The 19,316-nt window shown below is 35.6% G+C and overlaps 1 protein-coding gene across 1 annotated transcript in view; it reads right to left on the reverse strand.

Annotated features, from left to right (window-relative positions):
- RALGAPA2 (Ral GTPase activating protein catalytic subunit alpha 2) overlaps positions 1 to 19,316 on the reverse strand; it is a 322,071-nt gene that overhangs the window by 252,223 nt on the left and 50,532 nt on the right. The window contains exon 4 of the mRNA XM_081292835.1: positions 4,129 to 4,186. Coding sequence (XP_081148961.1) covers positions 4,129 to 4,186 — 58 coding nt within the window. The remainder of the gene's footprint in view (positions 1 to 4,128; positions 4,187 to 19,316) is intronic.

Raw genomic sequence — 19,316 nt, forward strand, 5'->3', positions numbered from 1 at the left:
GATTTATTTTCAACAATTTTACTATAAAACACCTCTAATACAAAATGTGTCCTTTCACCCACTCCATACACATTTATTAGGCACAGCACCATACACTGAATCAAATAGGAAAGCTGCTATCTAGAGGCTCATGAGAAGCAAATCCTTTAAAAGTAAACAAACATATAACTTTAGTTATGTGTTGGGGACACGTGGACACGTGGATAAGTACTACAGCTCTTGCATCAAATATCCTTATTTTCCTGCTGCTACCATCCACTGTTATCTCATTCCCATTTTTATCTCATTATTGCCCAAAGATAAGGTGTCAAGCACCCACCTAGTATCTACCACAATTTACTCATCTAAAAGTGGCTTCAGAAAAGCTTGATAAACAACTTTTCCATTTATAATCAGTAATGGAAATTTGCAAATAGCTCAGTTGTAGGTTAGCTAATATCACAGAGTCTATGAGTGTTATTTCATCCACATTCCCAATTTTGTTCTTCAAAGATCTCTTATAGCAGTACCTCTCTATATGCAGAATAATGAACCAGTGTTTATTTCACACTGTAAAACAATTTCCTCATTCAGTGATTTACAGAAAAGAGTCAGCCATTAAAAACCAAAACAAGAAGAAACTAGACTATTTTCCTTCTAAGAAAAAATCCATGTATGTATAATATGTCAAAATACACTCTACTCTCGTGTATATTTAAAAAGACAGGATAAAAAACTATTTTAAGAGAAATCAAACATCTTTGCTACAAACAAAACAAAGTGACATATAAGACAGACTTTGTGGCATAAAAGGCAGAACATTGTGGTAGTTGCTGTCTATTACTTTCTTCTCAGGGTAAAATATGGCTATCAAGGAAGCCTGAGAGGTTTTGAGACTAGCAGAATATAGGAGCTGCTCTTATTTCTGATTTTTCTGCTTAGTTAATTGTCAGTTCCAGGAAATATACAGCATGTGGCCCAAACTTCAAGGTTCTATCCCAACATTTCAGAGTGCCTTTCCCCTACAAGCTGCAATAACATTTAGTTAAGAAGTTATATAGTAGTGGTCTTCCTATAAGGTAAGGAATATTAACTATCTAGACTGTTAGACACTGGCTGGTGAGAGGACCACTAATTCCAGAAGTTTTGCAGAGGTCAAGATGCCAGTACTGGGAAGACCGTCAAAGCACAGTCCTTTCTTTGGAGGCTGGTGTTGTTGGGTGTATGGGAGATTCCTGGCTGAAGTTAAGTTTCCATCTCGACAGAACATCACAGAATCCCTTGCCCCTCCCCCTCCTCTCCGAAGAGTGCCAAATTCAAAGGTTTCCTTGACCAATCCCCACAGGACACAGTGTCCGCTCACTGTTCCTGAGTCACCCTGCCAATCAGCACCCACCACGGCCCCTATGCAACCCTTCTTAAGCGGAAGCTTGTAAACACACGCCCTCTGCCCGCTTCCTCTTCTTTCTCTCCTTTCTCTTTCTCTCTGCCCTCCTCCTCTCCTCTTAGCCTCTCCTTTTCTTCCCCTTTGGGCAGCCCCCCAATAAAATCTCCGTCTTGGGTGAGTCACTCGCCTTTCAGGTGTTTCCTTATAGCTTCTTAGTTTCTACAATGAACTCAGTCAAGAACTTGAGTGATAAATAGTAACAGTATTCATAACTCCAAATAAACTAGAAAGAAGACAAGAGGTACAGTACAGCATGGAATACAAATGTGTGCAATGACAATTATCAACAATTTCAAAATTGACAAATTATCAACAATTTCAAAAAACAATTTTGAAATTATTGATCTCAACAATTTCGAAATCTAAAAGGTTGTGAAAACAAAAGCTTTTTTGTGTAAGTCCTAGTAGGAAGAACATGATCTGAACTATGTTGATAACACCTAAGACTCCTTCTCCATTGATGATTACTACTCATATCTTAAGTTCCACAACTAATAACTCACTTGGTTAGAAACTGCTGCCCAGATTCCTGGGGTGTTATATACAGACATTACACTATGTTGATGTTCTAAATGGTTTGTTACATTGTACATCAAAGCACATGTTGCTATTCTAAAATATGAAAGTCTTCAAAGCACAGCTAGTCTGAAGATCAATATAAAAGAAATGCAGACCTATATAAACACCAATTTTTACCCAACTTGATTAATAATGCAAAATTGTATTTATCTGAAAAGATTCTATTTGACTCAAGCATTAAATATATAAGCACCAATAATAAATAAGGATGGTTTTATATGCTATTTATATGCAAATGCTCGTACTTCAGCATTCTGAAATATGACTCAGTCTGACCGCTTTATAGAGACATCTTATTCTACCTACCAGGTAAATAACATATACTGCTATTACATGGCTCAGGAGACTAATATTTTGAAATCCCAAAGACTCTGAGGTCTTCTTGATAAGATGCCAGAGGTAAAAACCTACTTGTGCCAGTAATTTTAACCAGTTTTTGTGATATTAGGCAGAATTAAAGTAATATCACACATTGCCTACTAGATGTATAAAGTTTCCCAACACAAATGCAAATTAGTTTTCACATAGTTCTAATAAGTTTATTCATGCTGAGGGGAATCCACTAATCTTCAGACATTCTAAAGTGCTTTCTGAAGAAAATGAGTATGGTTTTCATACAAATGATATAAACAAAATTAAAGAAGGATTATATCTAGCACAGATTAAAAATACTTCATGCAGTTATTTCTCTTTGTCATTTACTTCTACTATACTTTGAAGCATTACAAATCCCCATGATGTCTCTTTAGATTATACTTTGCATTTAAATTTTTTATCTTTCTATTAATTTAAATTCACAAGCTCAAAGTTTGAACTAAGCAGAAATACTATGAACAACCATCTAAGATTTAAAGGAAAACTTTCTTTTGTTTCTTTGAAAGAGTTAAAAATCAAGGAACTTTCTTTAATGATTTATTCATTCAGTTCCATAGATGTATTACTATATATACTTTTTTTCCTTTAGATTTATAATATATAACTTCAAATATGTTCAATTTCTATAAAAGTCAGGTCAACATTTTTTTTTAACATTTAGGATTCTGAATTTTGGAATATTGCTGATTGTGAGATATTGTTTCTGCTTCCGTGACTATGCACACATTATAGCCCATCCAGAAGGCCTCTTCTATGCTTTTCAATACTTAACCTGCTTATCTTTCAAGGGTCTGAAAGAAGTTACCTGTTGTGAAGCTTCCCTCAATTCCTCTAAATAATTATCCTATTTTTCTTCTTTGCTCCGATTATACTTCTTTCATAGTGACAATTACACTGCAATTATTTTTCTCATTTATCCACTCACAGGATAATAGGCCCATAAGGTACAAGAATGAGGAGATATTCTTTGTTTCTGTGTCAAAACTTCATACCAACTGTCTCTCTCAATAAACATATGAATGAATGAATGAATGATTGATCAACAGAGTTAGATTCCATTATGAGGTTCATGATCTCCTCCAATATGACATCTGGTAAGGAAGAAAAATTGTAGGAAATGGTAGTCTCTTGAAAGGCAGAAGAACTGAAGCAGTCAGTCTTTAAAACAGAAGGCAGAATTAACAATTAACCCCAGGTGGGCTGTGCATATTAAATTAAGATGAGATGTTTTTAGATATTAAAAGCTACATAGAAAGGGCAGCCATGGTAACTTGCTTTATTTCAAGTTTCCTCTCACTATCACATCCTAAAGCATTCTAACAATTTTGAGTCAATGGTATAGGTTACAGAACAAAAGAATTTTGCAAGAAGATATAAAATTATTTTAGAATACTCTAGATCAGTGTTTCTCAATCTTCATGTACACAAGAATCCCATTAGGATCCTTGTTAAAAATATAAATGATCATGTTCAGTAGGTCTAGTTGGGGTCTGAGATTCTGCATACCTATCAAGCTCCCAGAGGAAGTCTGATGCCAATCCATGGGACACACTTTAAAGGGCACTTTTAGAATAAGAGACATTTTCCTTCAAAGTCCATGTCAGACTTGTCTTGGGTTTTAACTGTTAAACCCTTATCAATAATCCTTGCTATAAACTGTCTTAATAGTATTCATTATATAAATCATTACTGAAAATTCCACTAAAAGAAATACATATTACTGAAAAGCTTTTAAATTTCTTTCTTACCTATACTCTGGTAATGCCATCGAAAGAAAATTCGCTCAGGTAGAAACTGCAGTATTTTCTATAAAATAAAAAAATAAAGTATAAAGAAAATAAACCATGAAATTTTGTATTCTTGTGTTAAGCCTATATTACCTGCTATTTTTAAGTTTCAGAAAAGAAAAGGAAAAGTATTTAACATAAATATTGCACTTTGTTCCATATTTCTATGGGAGTTTCTTTTACTTGCCCTAGGCAAGTTTCTTTCTCTGAATGTTTTAAGAGACTATTATCCCAAGTTTAACTCCCCAACAAGGTCAAAGAAAAAAAAACTTAAATCACTCTGTCTTTATTAAATGACAGTCATAGCTTAAATATTAAAAGAATATTTTCCCAAATGACAGAATTCTCAAGTTTCTTCTTTTTCACCTCCTCCTTCTCATTTTCATCATAATCATCATTAGTCAAAAACAGAGCTGGGAAGAAAGAGGAACAAAAAGAAGATAAAAAAATAATTCAGTAGAAAAAAAAACTGAAACTGGTGGCAAGAATTTCATGATATTAACAGCATAAAAATAAGTCTTAGCATCACAGTTATGCATGTCCTCATTGGTAGATAAAGAAAAAAAATCTATGATATACACAATTATTTGGCCATTAAAAGTAGCTCCCCACTCCCCCAAAATCCCTAACTAATGAGAATAACTTTTTCCCTCATTCCACAACAAATTTTGTCAAATTATTCTAGGATAATAAAATTCCTTGTTCTTTAGCTGTAACCACTTTTCTAAAAAATATAGAAAATCCAAAACTTGGATTTTGGTATTGATAATACATTTCTATTTTACTCTGAAATTAGTAAAGAAAACTAAAAAAGGTACACTCGTGCATTGCTGGTGGGACTGCAAATTGGTGCAACCACTCTGAAAGCAGTATGGAGATTCCTCAGAAAACTTTGAATGGAACCACCATTTGACCCAGTTATCCCACTCCTTGTCATATAACCAAAGGACTTAAAATCAGCGTACTGACCACATCAATGTTTATAGCAGCTCAATTCACAATAGCTAAGCTATGGAACCAACCTAGGTGCCCTTAAACAGATGAGGGGATAAAGAAAATGTGGAACAATGAAATATTACTTGGCCATAAAGAAGAATGAAATTATGGCATTTGCCAGTATATGGATGAAACCGGAGACTATCATGCTAAATGAAATAAGCCGATCCCAAAAAAGCAAAGGCCAAATTTTCTGATATGTGGATGCTAACACACAACAAGCGGAAGAGTAGGAAGAACATTAAGTTCAATAGATAGACAAAGGGGAAGAAAGGGAAGGGAGGAGTGATAGGAACAGGAAAGACAGTAGAATAACTGGACGTAACTTTCCTATGTTCTTATATGAATACACAATTAGTGTAACTCCATATCATATACAACCACAAAAATGGAAAATTATACTCCATGAATGTATATGTCAAAATACATTCTGTCGTTATAACTAAAAAGAACAAATAAAAAAGAAAAAAGAAAGAAAATCTCCCTTCTAGGTTTAACTAGCCTACTATTCTAACAGATCAAAAAATAATGTGATATAATATCCAGATCTCCTGGGTAAGTATGTTTTTAGGTAGGTAATGAACTGCTTTCTCCCTTTCAGCCAGCTTGAGTTTTTGTTTTGTTTTCTTGTTTGTCCAAGTGGGTCAGTAAAATATGACACATCTATTTATTTCATTTGTTCCCAATGAACAACAAAGGAATATATATAAACTTCTGAGAAAAGCCTCAACAGGTAAATTTCTATCAAACATAAGTGAATATAAATAACAGGGACTTTTCTTTTATCCTGTACTACTTTTCCACTCATATCCCTACACAGGTGATATCTCTTTGCCATTCAAGTCTCACCTCAAGTGTCACCTCCTCATGAGGCTTTTCTGAGAACTCTATCTAGTGGAGGCTGGCCCTGTTCCCACACCTCCAGGGCTTTCTCCTTTATCTGTCCTGTCCTCTTCATAGTCCTCCTCCTTAGGTGAAAGGATCATACTGATTTACCCATTTTAAGATCACATGCCCTCCACCAAAAGTGTAATAAGCTCCAAGAGAACAACACTTTTGTTGTTCCCTGATGCATTGCCAGCACCTAGAGGATCTCTGACTGGTACCCAGGCATACTCAGTGAATGCTCAGGAAATAAATTTTGAATTCTTTTTTCTTATGAAATATTAAAATTTGTAGGTAATCAAACCTATGTTCACATCAACATGGCATGTGTCCCATCTTTCTTTAAATATCATTGAGTTAAGGACATTTAACTCTAAAATTAGTAAAGAAAACTAAAAAATAAAGCTGTAAATTTAAAACAACTGCTCTTCCAAGATGACAGACATAAAATATAAATGTCCTTAGTTACATAACTTGTTATAAATTCTTCCCATCTATAAAGGTAAAAATGCAATACAAACCATATCAAAGATTATTTCTGATTATATAAAGCAGTAAACAGCTGATCACATACTGAAAAAATCACTAAGAAGTTCTCTCTGTTCTTTTTTTTGAATGGGAAAGCCTTCATTTAGACTGTCTTTAGAACATTTTGGTTTTTATTTTTTACTATTTCAAAATTAATTTATTTTTAATTTAAATTTGCTATTAATCAACAATAATTGTATTTATTGGGTCACAAGGTGGTGTGCTTTTTCATTTATTTATTTGTTTGTTTTTGCAGTACTAGGGACTTAATTCAGGTTCTTGCACATGCTAGGCAAATGCTTTCCCATTTAGCTACATACCCACCCCTCAGGTGATATGCTGATGTACAGACATTTTGTGGAATGATTGCAACAAGTTAATTAAATATCCATCACCTCACATACTTGTTATTTGTGTTGACAACACTTAAAATATATTCTATTAGCAATTTGAAATATAAAATGCATTACTATTAAGTATGAACACCATGCTCAAATCATATTCTTCCTGTTTAATTGAAACTTCAAACCCTTTGAACAAGTCTCCTTTCTCTACCCACCCCCTACCCCCGAGTCTCTAAAAAACTGCCATTCTATTCTCTGCTTTTTAAAGTTCGACTTTCTTAGATTCTATAAATAGGAGAGATCCTTTGGTATTTGTCTGGAAGTACAAACATAAAACAACCTCGAATAAAAATGCCTAGTCTCACAATTGTTAGGCAAGAGAGAAAATACCATTCAAAAAACAAAGCAAAAAGCCTTGACAGAAATTTCTAAGAGGTAATACAGAAGTGAGGGAAAAATGCCTCATCTCAGAAGGGCTTCATGAACTGTTTCCTGGAAGAAAGCAGCGGAGACTTAGAGGATGAATCATCTTAGCCTACTGGAGAATAGGGATACAGGAAGAGAATTGGAAGTGACAAAAGGCAAAAAAACCTGAGTGCCTTAAAGTAACAATATCATCTCACTCTAGTTAGAATGGCAGCTATTATGAAGACAAACCACAATAAGTGTTGGTGAGAATGTGGGGGAAAAGGCACACTCATACACTGCTGGTGGGACTGCAAATTGGTGCAGCCCATATGGAAAGCAGTATGGAGATTCTTTGGAAAACTGGAAATGGAACCACCATTTGACCCAGCTATCCCTCTCCTCCGACTATACCCAAAGGACTTAAAAATAGCATACTACAGGTAAACAGCCACATTGATGTTTATTGCAGCACAATTCACAATAGCTAAACTGTGGAACCAACCTAGATGCCCTTCAGTAGTTGAATGGATTTAAAAAAAATGTGGCATATATACACTGAATATTACTCAGCAATAAAAGAGAATAAAATCATGGTATTTGCAGGTAAATGGATGGAGTTGAAGAAGAAAATGCTAAGTGAAGTTAGCCAATCCCCCCCACCCAAACAAATGCCAAATGTTTTCTCTGATATAAGGTGACTAACTCATAATGGGGTAGGGAGAGGAAACAAGGGAGAAATAGACAAACTCTAGATAGGGCAGAGGAGTGGAGGGGAAGGGAGGAGGCAGGGGGTTAGCAATGATGGTGGAATGTGAGGGACATTATTATCCAAAGTACATGTATGAAGACATGAATTGGTGTGAACACACTTTATATACAGAGATATGAAAAATTGTGCTCTATATGCGTAATAAGAATTGTAATGCATTCCCCTTTCATGTATTTAAAAAATAAAAATCAATAAAAAAGTAACCAGAGCAGTAGGAGGGTCAGTGTGGCTGATGGATGAGTGAGGAGATAAGGAGACGGCATTAGGAAGGCAGGTGAAGCTGCAGGTTAATATTCTCATGGGAGCAGTGCAGAGTCCCTTAAAGGGTTCCAGCTGGAGGTAAATTTGAGATGGATGAGAAGAGAAGCAGAAATATCAATGAATAAGCAATGGTAGTATTTCAGAGGAGAATGAAATGGTCTGTACCATGGTCAGCAAGATAAAGAGAGGCATATAATTAATAGTGATATTAGGAGGTAAAATTGTTAGCATGGCAGATAGAGTGGTTTGGGTAAATTGAAGATTAAGAATTACTCCCACGGTATGATAAAAGGCAATGCTTTTACTCAAGACATCAAGTCCAAAAGGAATCTAATACTTGAGGAGAATAAGCATGTCAAATTAAAGCATCCTAGAACTGGGGCACCAATGGATCTTAATGTAGTCTCTCCTCTAGGCAACTGGAGGGTCTGGAAGACAGGAGCAGAATGTGATGGTAATGGGGCTAAGTTACTGGCTAAAAAATGTGTATAAATGAAAGTCACTGGGAGAGAGCTTAAAATGAGAAAACAAGATGAATCCCTGGAGATATCAACACATTGAGGGAGTTCTGCTAAGAAGGTAAGGATGAAGGTATAGCAGGAGCTAAAGACAAATGTGCAAAAATCAAAGAAGACACCTCTGAGGCACCAGCTATTTATATGTTTATTTATTTTAAAGATCAGAAATACTTAGGACTATACTCACAACTTTAAGAAAAAGTTAAAGAAAATGGATGCCAAATGATAAAATGACTTCAGTATTAAATCCAAGGAGCTCAAAATTCTTGCCTGGAGAAGTCACCATCTTTGTAAATCAGACAACAAGTGCCAGAGATGATATAATAAATTAATAAACAAATTATTAATAGCTTTTGCAAAGTAAGTTCTCTGGGAAATATGCTATGATGGAGTTAGTGACCAGAAATGGAAGGCCCTTGTACTCCTGCCTTTTCAGTTGCTGACTAAGGACCGCAGTAAGAGGATTATGATCAAGGCTGGAAAGCTAAAGGGGCTAGTAGCTAAAGGACATCAACTAATCCAGTCAATGCATAGCAAATTCTTTCTTGAAAGAAAATCTGAGCAGCATATTTTTATGTTTTCCATAATAATCTTCAAATTATTAATTGTGATATTCTTATAGTACTAAAAGGCTGAAGCACTAAGTGTACCTGACTTCAGGCCAGTACCTCTACTGGCCTGTTTCTCATCAGCTGGCTGCTATGTCATGCAGATGGAAGCCTGGTGCCACCAAAGCCTTCCCATCTTTTTGCTGTGTCCTTCCCTGAAATTCCTCAGCCTGAGAAAATGACACAGCAGGGACTTGGTGTCCTACTTTCTCCTGTATTCTCCTTCAAAGAGACCTTGCACCCCACCTACACTACACCTCAGGATCATTTTCTGACTTCATCTTGCCACTAAACTAAAAAACTTTGTTTAGAAGTTACCAAGAAAATTAAAGAATCAGGATAGATCTTATCTTGAATTAGATGAATATCTGACACACACAGTGTTCTTCAAACTTTCAATTTAGTCAGAAAACCAATCTGGCACTGAATCATACTTTTCAGTTTTCCAAAACACATCATGATGTTTTTGACTTAAATTCTCCTTTGTTCATATAAACAAAGAAAAACACCTTTTTTATTTTATAGGATCATATTTTATTGTTATCAATAATAACTAATGAAAATTAATATAAACAAAATTTAATCAAATACTAATAGTTTGGATTTTAATGCTACATTGATTCATTATATTTAGTGATTTGATTATACAACAGAAGCCAAACTTTAAGAACATTAAAGTGGTGTCTAAGTAATGAGCCATGTGAAGCTGAGAAGTGAGCTTGGTTATTGATGGGTGAATAGTTTATAGATGTCTATTAATTCTATTTGATTAATAGTATTGTTTAGGTCTGAGGAGTCTTTACTAAGTTTTTGTCTGGATGACCTATTTATTGATGAGACAGGTGTTTTGAAATCACTTAGTATTATTTTATGGGGTTCTATCTGAGTCTTCATATTGAATAGGTTTATTTTGTGTGTGTGTGTAAACTGCCATGTGGGGCATAAATACTTATAATCATTATATTCTGTTGTAGAATAAAGTGACTATCTTTGTCTCTTCAGATTAATTTTGGCTTAAAATTTACTTTCTTTTTTTTTAACTTAGAAGAAAACCTTTTTAAAATCAGGAAATGAAACAAATACAGCAGGATGATATAGATACTGTGAGTCTGCCACAAAAGTAGTCTCTAACTTATTCTGAGGTCAGGCTTATCATCATCATTATACCTTCTGGATAAAATTTTTCAGATTTACAAAATGGATGCACTTTACAGACACTCAAAAATGAACTCAATAAGGTTTGGATATAAAACATCATGCCCGTATCTGAGGTACTAAAAATACTCTCAAATGGACAGAATCTTATACAGTAACTCAGAGGCTGAAATAATACTCCTTCTGGTGTTACCTTTTGTACCCAAATATTGCAAGGGCCATTTTTAATACAAGTCTATGAAGTCAATAAAAGTAAAGTCCAAAACAACTGTCTATGTCTAAGTAAGCCTGTTCCTCAGAAAGTCCCAGATGAAGGCTACCTTTACTGAGGCAAAAATAATCTGGTATTTCTTTTACTGTAGCTGATAATTCTAAGCTACACTGCTGTGAATGCCACATAAGCTATTGACACCTTGTTTGTAGTTCCACTGGAGAATAAAAAAAAAAAATTCAAGAAAGCCACAGTGTGAATAAATATTACTTTTCTGAAAAACACATGGCTCTATTTAATGCTCAGTGCTCAACTGCATCTATATGGTAATCCATTATAGCACACTCGAAATCGAAATTAGGTATTACTACTGATCAGCACATCAGGGAATCTGTCATTCTTTTAACTGATTATCCATAGCTCTTTTTTCTTCAGAACCTACTGCATGACCAGGAATAATGTGAAATGTAAGCTGGAGTTTATACAAGATGCCACAGTGTACTTTAAAATGATTGGTCTTCATTTAATTTGTGTAGGAAACATTTTTCTTTCCAAATTATTACCAAATGATTGTAGTGTATCCCAATGGATTCACACACTTGATTTCAATTTAACTTAGAAAGGCAGGACAGTGAAGAATGAGGAAAATACTAAATGCTAATTTATGCAATATACTAAAACAATGACCAACTAAACCTGTTTTGTCTGAAAGTAGAGAAGTTGGGGAACAGCCTTTGACCAAATGAGCTGCATGACACATGGGGGCCAAATAAAGAAAATGTTGCCCTGGGAGAAAACAGAAAATTTGGTTTAGAAGAACAGAGTCTTACTTACTTGCCCTTTTGGGTAATAAGTGTTCTGAAAACTTAGGATTAGAACTGGCAGTAAAGTTCAAAGAAAGAACAGCATGAATGTGGATGCTACTAGTACAGTCTAGTTTCAAAAGCACCCATGTACACAGAAGCACAACAGCATACACACTTCCATGGAGAACTTCAGAAAGGGCAACCCATTCTTCTGCATCTTGGTTTCTGGTTTCTCACTACTTAGTAAAAATGACTCAATTCATTGATGTAGATAGAATATTTTCATTGAACTCTTGAGTCTCAAAACTTATTTGGAACTTTTATGGTCAAGTGAAATGGAACTAAAATGAAAGATTAAATAATCTTAAAAATAAAATGACTACATTTTTAGATAAAAATGTCATGTTTTTCTTCTCATACCAGCAATCCCTATCCAACCACTAACGTCATGAATTAAGAGATGCTCCATCTTTTCACAATCCTTAATGGTCTTTGAGACCAAACTCAAATATCACCTCCTGGGAAGAGCCCACCTCAACCAGACCCTTTACCAGCATGCTTCTCAGTTGAATAGGCACAAGACCCACTCCATTAGATACTAGATCTAAATATTGTGTGCCAGGCTCTGTATACACAAATAGATAAATAAGTAGAAAAATCAAGATGACAAAAGGAATTTTGAAAGGAATTGTTCATGTTTAAGGAAGTTAGTTCTAAACAGCAGAAACAAAGAATCTGTTGAGTAGGTACATAGTAAAGATGACTGAGAATAGAAATGTGTCTCCAGACATTTACAGTAAATCTCAACCCATGATTTGATCATTCAAGAGGCAATATTTTTTTGGATAATAATAAAATGAATAAAAACATTTCAAAAACTAAACTTAAGATACAAGGCAAAGTCCTCCAAAGAAAATATAACTTTTAAAAAGGCCTCTAATTTCTCCCTCCGGTATCCTAAAAATCAATCAATATTAAAATACTGGAAAACTTTATTAGTCAATGAAGACTCGAAGAAGCAAAGAATCCTATCTACAAGTGAAATACTTACAGAAATTACTGCTTGATTAAAGCACAGATGAAGCTGCAAAAAAAGCTGGGGGGTGAGAGTGACTTACAAGATCCTCTTCCCATAAAAGTGGAAAATGCCAAGAACAAGCCTTCAGTAAGTAAAGGAAACCTTCCCAAAGAGCAATGGGAATCTCTCCTCTGAAAGAAATTTGCTAATTTTTTAGATTTCCTGATTTATGTTCTCAAAGGATTCAAGAGGATGCAGATTCTTTTTAAAGATCTAGAAAAATAAAGGAAACACATGTATAAATAAGTAATACTATGAAATTAGGAAATATTATGTGAAGATGAAAAACCAAAGAAAGCATGAATCTAGATGGACTGTTGTTCCCAATGTTCCCCCCACACTGGGATACAGCACATCACAAGGCCTCCTTAGAATCAAATAAGATAAAAGAACTGAGAAAAATTCTTTAAAAATACAAAGCTTTAAATCCGTAAAATCAATATATGTCTACCACGCGGCCTGCGCAGTGGTTTCATTAATGAGGTTCTGGCATTAAGTTAGTTAGAAGAGATCAAAATAAAACACATAGACAGTACCTTATTTTACATTGCTAGGTCCGAGACGGCTCGCCTCCCTGGTTCCCGCCTCCAGCCGCCCAGCAGGGCAGCGAGGATTACTCTGGGCTAGCAGGAGAGAGAGAGAGCGAACACGCCGGGGAGTAGCCTTTTATTTGGGGGACAAGAGATTCAGGGGAGAATTCCATCCAATGAAGGTTGAGGGGGGGGGAGTAGCCTTTTATTTGGGGGACAAGAGATTCAGGGGAGAATTCCATCCAATGAAGGTTGAGGGGGGGCTGCACTCCAAGGTCAGGGTCAGTGATTGGGTCTCCGGGGTCAGTGGTCACGCACACCCCCACACGGATGGGCTCTCTCATCAGGAAAGGGTCGGGATAGCTCCGACTCAGCCAGAGCACCTCAGGCCCTTAACGGGAGTCACCCAATCACGTGTCAGAATGGCTCCCCACAATATGATTAAACATACTATATAAGCCTAATAGAAAATGTAGAATATTCACATCAAAGAACAAAAATCAGGCTGATCTCAGTCTTTTCCTCAGCAAAAGCTCCAAAGGACAATGTGGTCAAGTGATCATTGTAGACAAGCCAAGTGGAATGGGCAGAAGAATACACAGATGCACCAGGAAAACGGCAGTCCCAAAGCCCACCAAGAAAACACAATTATGATAAAGATATCTAAAGAATATTATAGCTATTTTGAGACATAAATAAAATTCAGACTTTGGGGCACAAGGGAGAAGACAACTATTTGAAAATTATATAGCCAGTTACATGTCTTTCAAGTAAAAAGAAAAATAAGTACATCAGCCACATACTCCCTCCCTCTCAACACACCACATGATTTACATTTTAGCAAATATAGAGATTAATCAAAATAATCCAAAAGCAAGTAGGCAGTTGTACAGACCCTGTACTTAATTAGTGTTAATGTGTTTATAAAAATAGAGTAAATTTCCAAAACAACAAAAGAGAAATAACATTATAAAATTATTATAATAATCTAGGTATATACTGATTAGAATAGCTAAGAAGTAAGAAATACAAAAGACATGTGGAGTTAAAATAAAAGCATTAGACTATATCATCAAATGCTGCTTTATTCTTGACATAGTTCAGAAAAAAATGATTCACATAAGTTTTGTTCATTTTAAGGATAATTGCCAGAATGAAAGAATATAGAAAGCATACCTTTCAAATTGTAAGGCATATTCCACAAAGCACAAACTCAGCAAACTCTCACACACAAAAAAACAAAGTTAAAAGCCAAAACTATTGATTACCTCACACAAAAAGGTAATAAATATAAGCCAGTCAAATTCCCCTACTAAAGACCAACTCCAGGGCTGGGGATGTGGTTCAAGCGGTAGCGCGCTCGCCTGGCATGCGTGCGGCCCAGGTTCGATCCTCAGCACCACATACCAACAAAGATGTTGTGTCCGCCAAGAACTAAAAAATAAATATTAAAAATTCTCTCTCTCTCTCCTCTCTCACTCTCTCTTTAAAAAAAAAAAAAAAAGACCAACTCCATTAGAACTGGCTTTCAAACATAGAAAAATTACAATAAAATACAGAAAATGATGTCTGAGGCACATATGCACATGCATTCGCAATAAAGCAATGAATTAAATGCATTCTGCAAATCGGTGCAACCACTATGAAAACCAGTATAAAGACTCCTCAGAATATTGAGAATGGAACCACCATTTGACTCAGCTATTACACTCCTTGGTTTATACCCAAAGGAATTATAAATTAGCATACTACAGTGATACAGCCACATCAATGTTTGTAGTAGCTCAATTCACAATAGCTAGACTATGGAAACAACCTAGGTGTCCCTCAATAGATAAATGGATAAAGAAAATGTGGTATATATACTCAATGGAATATTACTCAGCTTTAAATAAGAGTAAAATATGGAATTTGCGAGTAAATGGTTGGAGTTGGAGAATATTATCCTAAGTGAAATAAGCCAATCCCACAAAACCAAAGGCTGAATGTTTTTCCTTAATATGCGGATGCTAATTCACAAAAAGGCAGGGGGCACTAGGGAAGAATAGAGTTACCTTAGATTAGGTAGAGGGAAGTGATAGGAGGGAAGGGGATGTGGGGATAGGAAAGATAGTAGAATGAAACAGACATTATTACTGTATTTATATATGTGAATGCATGACCAATATGATTCTGTAACATGTACACTCAGAAAAATGAGAAATTATATATCATCTATGTATATCAAAGTGCATAAATGCATTCTACTATCATGTATAAATAATTAAAACAAATTAAAAAAAAATTTTTTAAAAAACCCTGGTTTTCCAACCCCTAAATCTTGCTCTCCTGCAGCCTACTTGTTGCAGACAAAGTGACCTCTCCAACATGATGGTCTCACCCAGATAATATCCTCTTCCTGCAGGACCAGATAGAAAGTCCTCCATCCTCCCCAACCTGGACCAAGCCACCCTGCTCTCCTCCCCTCCCTTCTTCTCCAGCAAGATTCCTCCATATTAGAACAAAGAGAAATCTCTTGAAGGCCAATTTCTTAGTTTTGCTTATTGTATATGAGCTTGAATCCTTTTCAACTGTGGTTTATATCTCTGGTAATTTTGTTAGTACCTTGGAATGTAAAATTGTGGGGGCTGTCCTGTCATGTGTAGATTGTTTGCACTAAACTTTGGATTGTTTGCACTAAATTTTTCTGTAACTATTACTTGTTGAATCCTTGTGTTTTATGTTAGAATAAAAATTCTAGGAATAAAAAAATAAATGCATGAGTTGATTCATAGACTGCTATAATTTTCTCAATTTATTTAATTAATTAATAAACATTCTTATTAAGTGCCCATCAGTGCCAGGTACCATACAAGGGATCAGAGAGAGAAGAAGAGGGTAGTGGTGGAGAAAAGACACTGTTCCTGCTCTAAACGTTACAGGCCCTAAGGGAAAAATGTGAGAAAATCAGCAAAGTCAGTATACACACAGAAAGCTAGGACAGAAAGGCCCACTTTCGAAGGATAAACAGTTTTGAATTGAATCTTGAGGGACACACAAGGGTGAGCCCTCCAGACAAGGGCATTTTAGGCAAAAAAAAAAAAAGTGCAGCAAAAAAGAAAAAGAAAAAAAAAAAGGCCCTGCTTTTTGTCTGGTGAATCTTTGAGAAGTTGCTAAGGGAGACAGAAATAAAATAAGCGATAGGGAATTGAGAGGGAGGCAGAGGCTAAATCAGAAAGGGCCTTGAACCTGTAGTGGGAGTTCAATTTTTGTCCTAAAGGCAACAGAAACTAGAATTATATCACACAGAGACCATTCAAGATGGGTGAGGGAGACAGAAGAGACAGAAGATCACAGCCTGGAGGCCAGTTAATAGGATACTCCAATCAGGGGAATAGGGTCTGAACAAAGGTGGAGGTAGAAGGCAGGAGATGTGTAGAACCACATGAGATGTGTAGAACCACAGAGTGGAGAAAATGCCATCAATATTGAATAAAATAAACAGATACAAGAAAACATTTTATTAAGTACTAAGATGCAATATTCAAAAGATTTTATTAGATATGAAAACTGCAATATTCAAAAACTTAGCAATGTAGGCACCTGATAAATTCTAAGAGGTTATGTTTTTACTTTGCTTAAGATCTTGCAACTATCTAATCTCTTTTTGAAGAAAATTGAATTGCACTACTCTTCACATTTAATGAGAGAATATCCAGCAATCTTCACAAATCCTCAAATTAGAAGCATAAATACTACACACATAATCGGTGGGTTTTGCCCTAAAGAAAGCACCCACTACAACAGATCCAAGAGGATACTTCTTTCCACACAGACTCTCACCTAGGAGATTATAGTCACGGCTACATCTGCCATGCTATTCTTCATTTCACACAAGCTTCCATATTCTGGCTGAACACTACTGCATCTTTCAAATCTTTCTAATTTTGGTAACCTGCACAATGAATTGGCTATAGTTTCTGTGCCAATTTAAGTTTGAAAGTTTAAGTTTACAAAAAGAAAAAAAAAATCACTTCCAGAGAATTTCTGCATAAGTAACCAGAGAGAAATAACAAAAGCCCAGTGAAAGACCAATACCTGGTTTTCACCATCCCAGAAACTTAGAGGATTTACATGCTTGACTTAGTTCAACTAGAAAGTGTTGTAAACCTGTAGGTCAACGCCCAACTGGCCGTCAAGCTCACTCAATGAATGCCCAAGGTCTCAAGGCTTCAATCTAAGCTCTTCCTTTCTAACCTGTTCAGTGTCACAAGCTCATCAAACACTAGGTGTCACTCTGTAACAGCTACCATGTTGCATATCCAAGCAGAAAACAAATGATAGAAATTTTACCAGATGGCAAGTATTATACCACTCCCTTCTATATGTATATAAAAAAATTAACTCATTCAAATTGTGTTGACACATTTAATTTTAATCAATTTAAAGGGAGAAAAATAAAAGCTCTTTACATCTTCTGTTTTTCTAACAATACAGTATATGCTCAAGCTTTACTGTAAATTTTCCATATATTTAGCCTTGATGTGGTTTCGACCATCTGCCCTAAATGAATTCTTGGAAGCACTTGCTAGTGCTATATTCTACAAGACCTCCTTTTTAGGGTGTCATTTACCAACAAGTCAAGTGGCATGTTACATGACAGGGGCCAGCATGTCAGGAAGCTTAGGGCACCTGTGCTGCAACAGGTAATCACAAGAATGTAATTTCAGACTTCCACAAACATCTTGTTTCCAATTTCCCTTCCCCCAAGGTGAACTGAGTAATTCAGTATATCTCGTTGGGTCAATACCAAGTTTCTCACCTCTAAGTCTGGATGGATAAGGAAGACTGCAGTATTGAATATTAAGTTTGAAAGATAAATTAAGCATTGAAAATGCTCCTTTTAAAACTCAGACACTTATACTATAATAAAAATTACTAACATACGACAATATGATAATCAATTTTTTACCATGAAAAATGTATTCAAAGAATCTCCTGCAAACACTCGACATTTTTATTCTGTTTTCATTTTCCAGTTTGTAGAGATCACACATACTCCATGATCAAAAACAGAACACAGAAATAAAAGATCCAGGCCCTGTGCTTTAGTATTTCCCCAGTACCTAGTACACGATGCAGCACTGAAGAGCAAAAACAGAACTAATTCACCACCACAGCAACACTTGAGACCAGTGGGAAAGGTCACAACTGGCCATAAGGCTGGCCCTCTATTGTAATCTCCGCAGATGAGATTTGAGGAGTATCTCAGGGTAGATCACACTAAGCCATAATAATAATGCTATTATTTAGGATTATTCCCCAAATAATTCAATGTCATCATAAACCATAAGTGTGACCAACATTATGAGAAAGGTCAGAACAATTATACCCCTCCATTATCATTTCAAATAGCTACAATGCATTACTCCCATATTATAAAGGTAACTCAATATTCCAGTCACGATCATCAGTGGCATTTTCCTTGCCAATTGGACCTCAGAATGGCTGTGGAAATACAAAAGGAGTTGTCTGTGTTGGTTTGATTGTTTTTAATATTCTCCAGGAAATTTGAATTGATATTAGCTTTTTCTCTATTGCAATCAAACATTTAAAATTATGATTTAGGATTATGACAGTGACCTAGAAAGTGCATTCAAAATTTGACTTGTTCTTTGTAAACAAACAAACAAACAAAACTTAACTGAAGCATCCAAATATTTGAAATCTTTAATAAGAACTTGAAAGTGTAAGGGTTTTCAGAAAAATCTGCTTTTCTCGTTCATTTTATTTGTTCTTGTCACTCCTCCATTCAATAATAGTAAAGTGGTCCTTATGGAAAAAAGAAATAAAAGCAGTAATAACCTGAGAGTAGAAGCAAGTCCTTTACCTTGGTATGGAGCAGAAGGAGCAGTGTGGAGGACATATGCACATTGGCCAGCCCGGAGGAAGTAATGAAAAGTCAAGCAAAGGAAAGCAGAAGCTGTAGAAACTAGTTAATTGATAAAATATGATTCCAATGCCCTGCTATGTATTAGTTGTTTGTATGAAAGAGCACTAGCCTTTTCTTTAT

This window comes from Spermophilus citellus (genome assembly GCF_964194105.1).
Source record: "Spermophilus citellus genome assembly, chromosome: 4".
Lineage (NCBI taxonomy): Eukaryota > Metazoa > Chordata > Mammalia > Rodentia > Sciuridae > Spermophilus > Spermophilus citellus.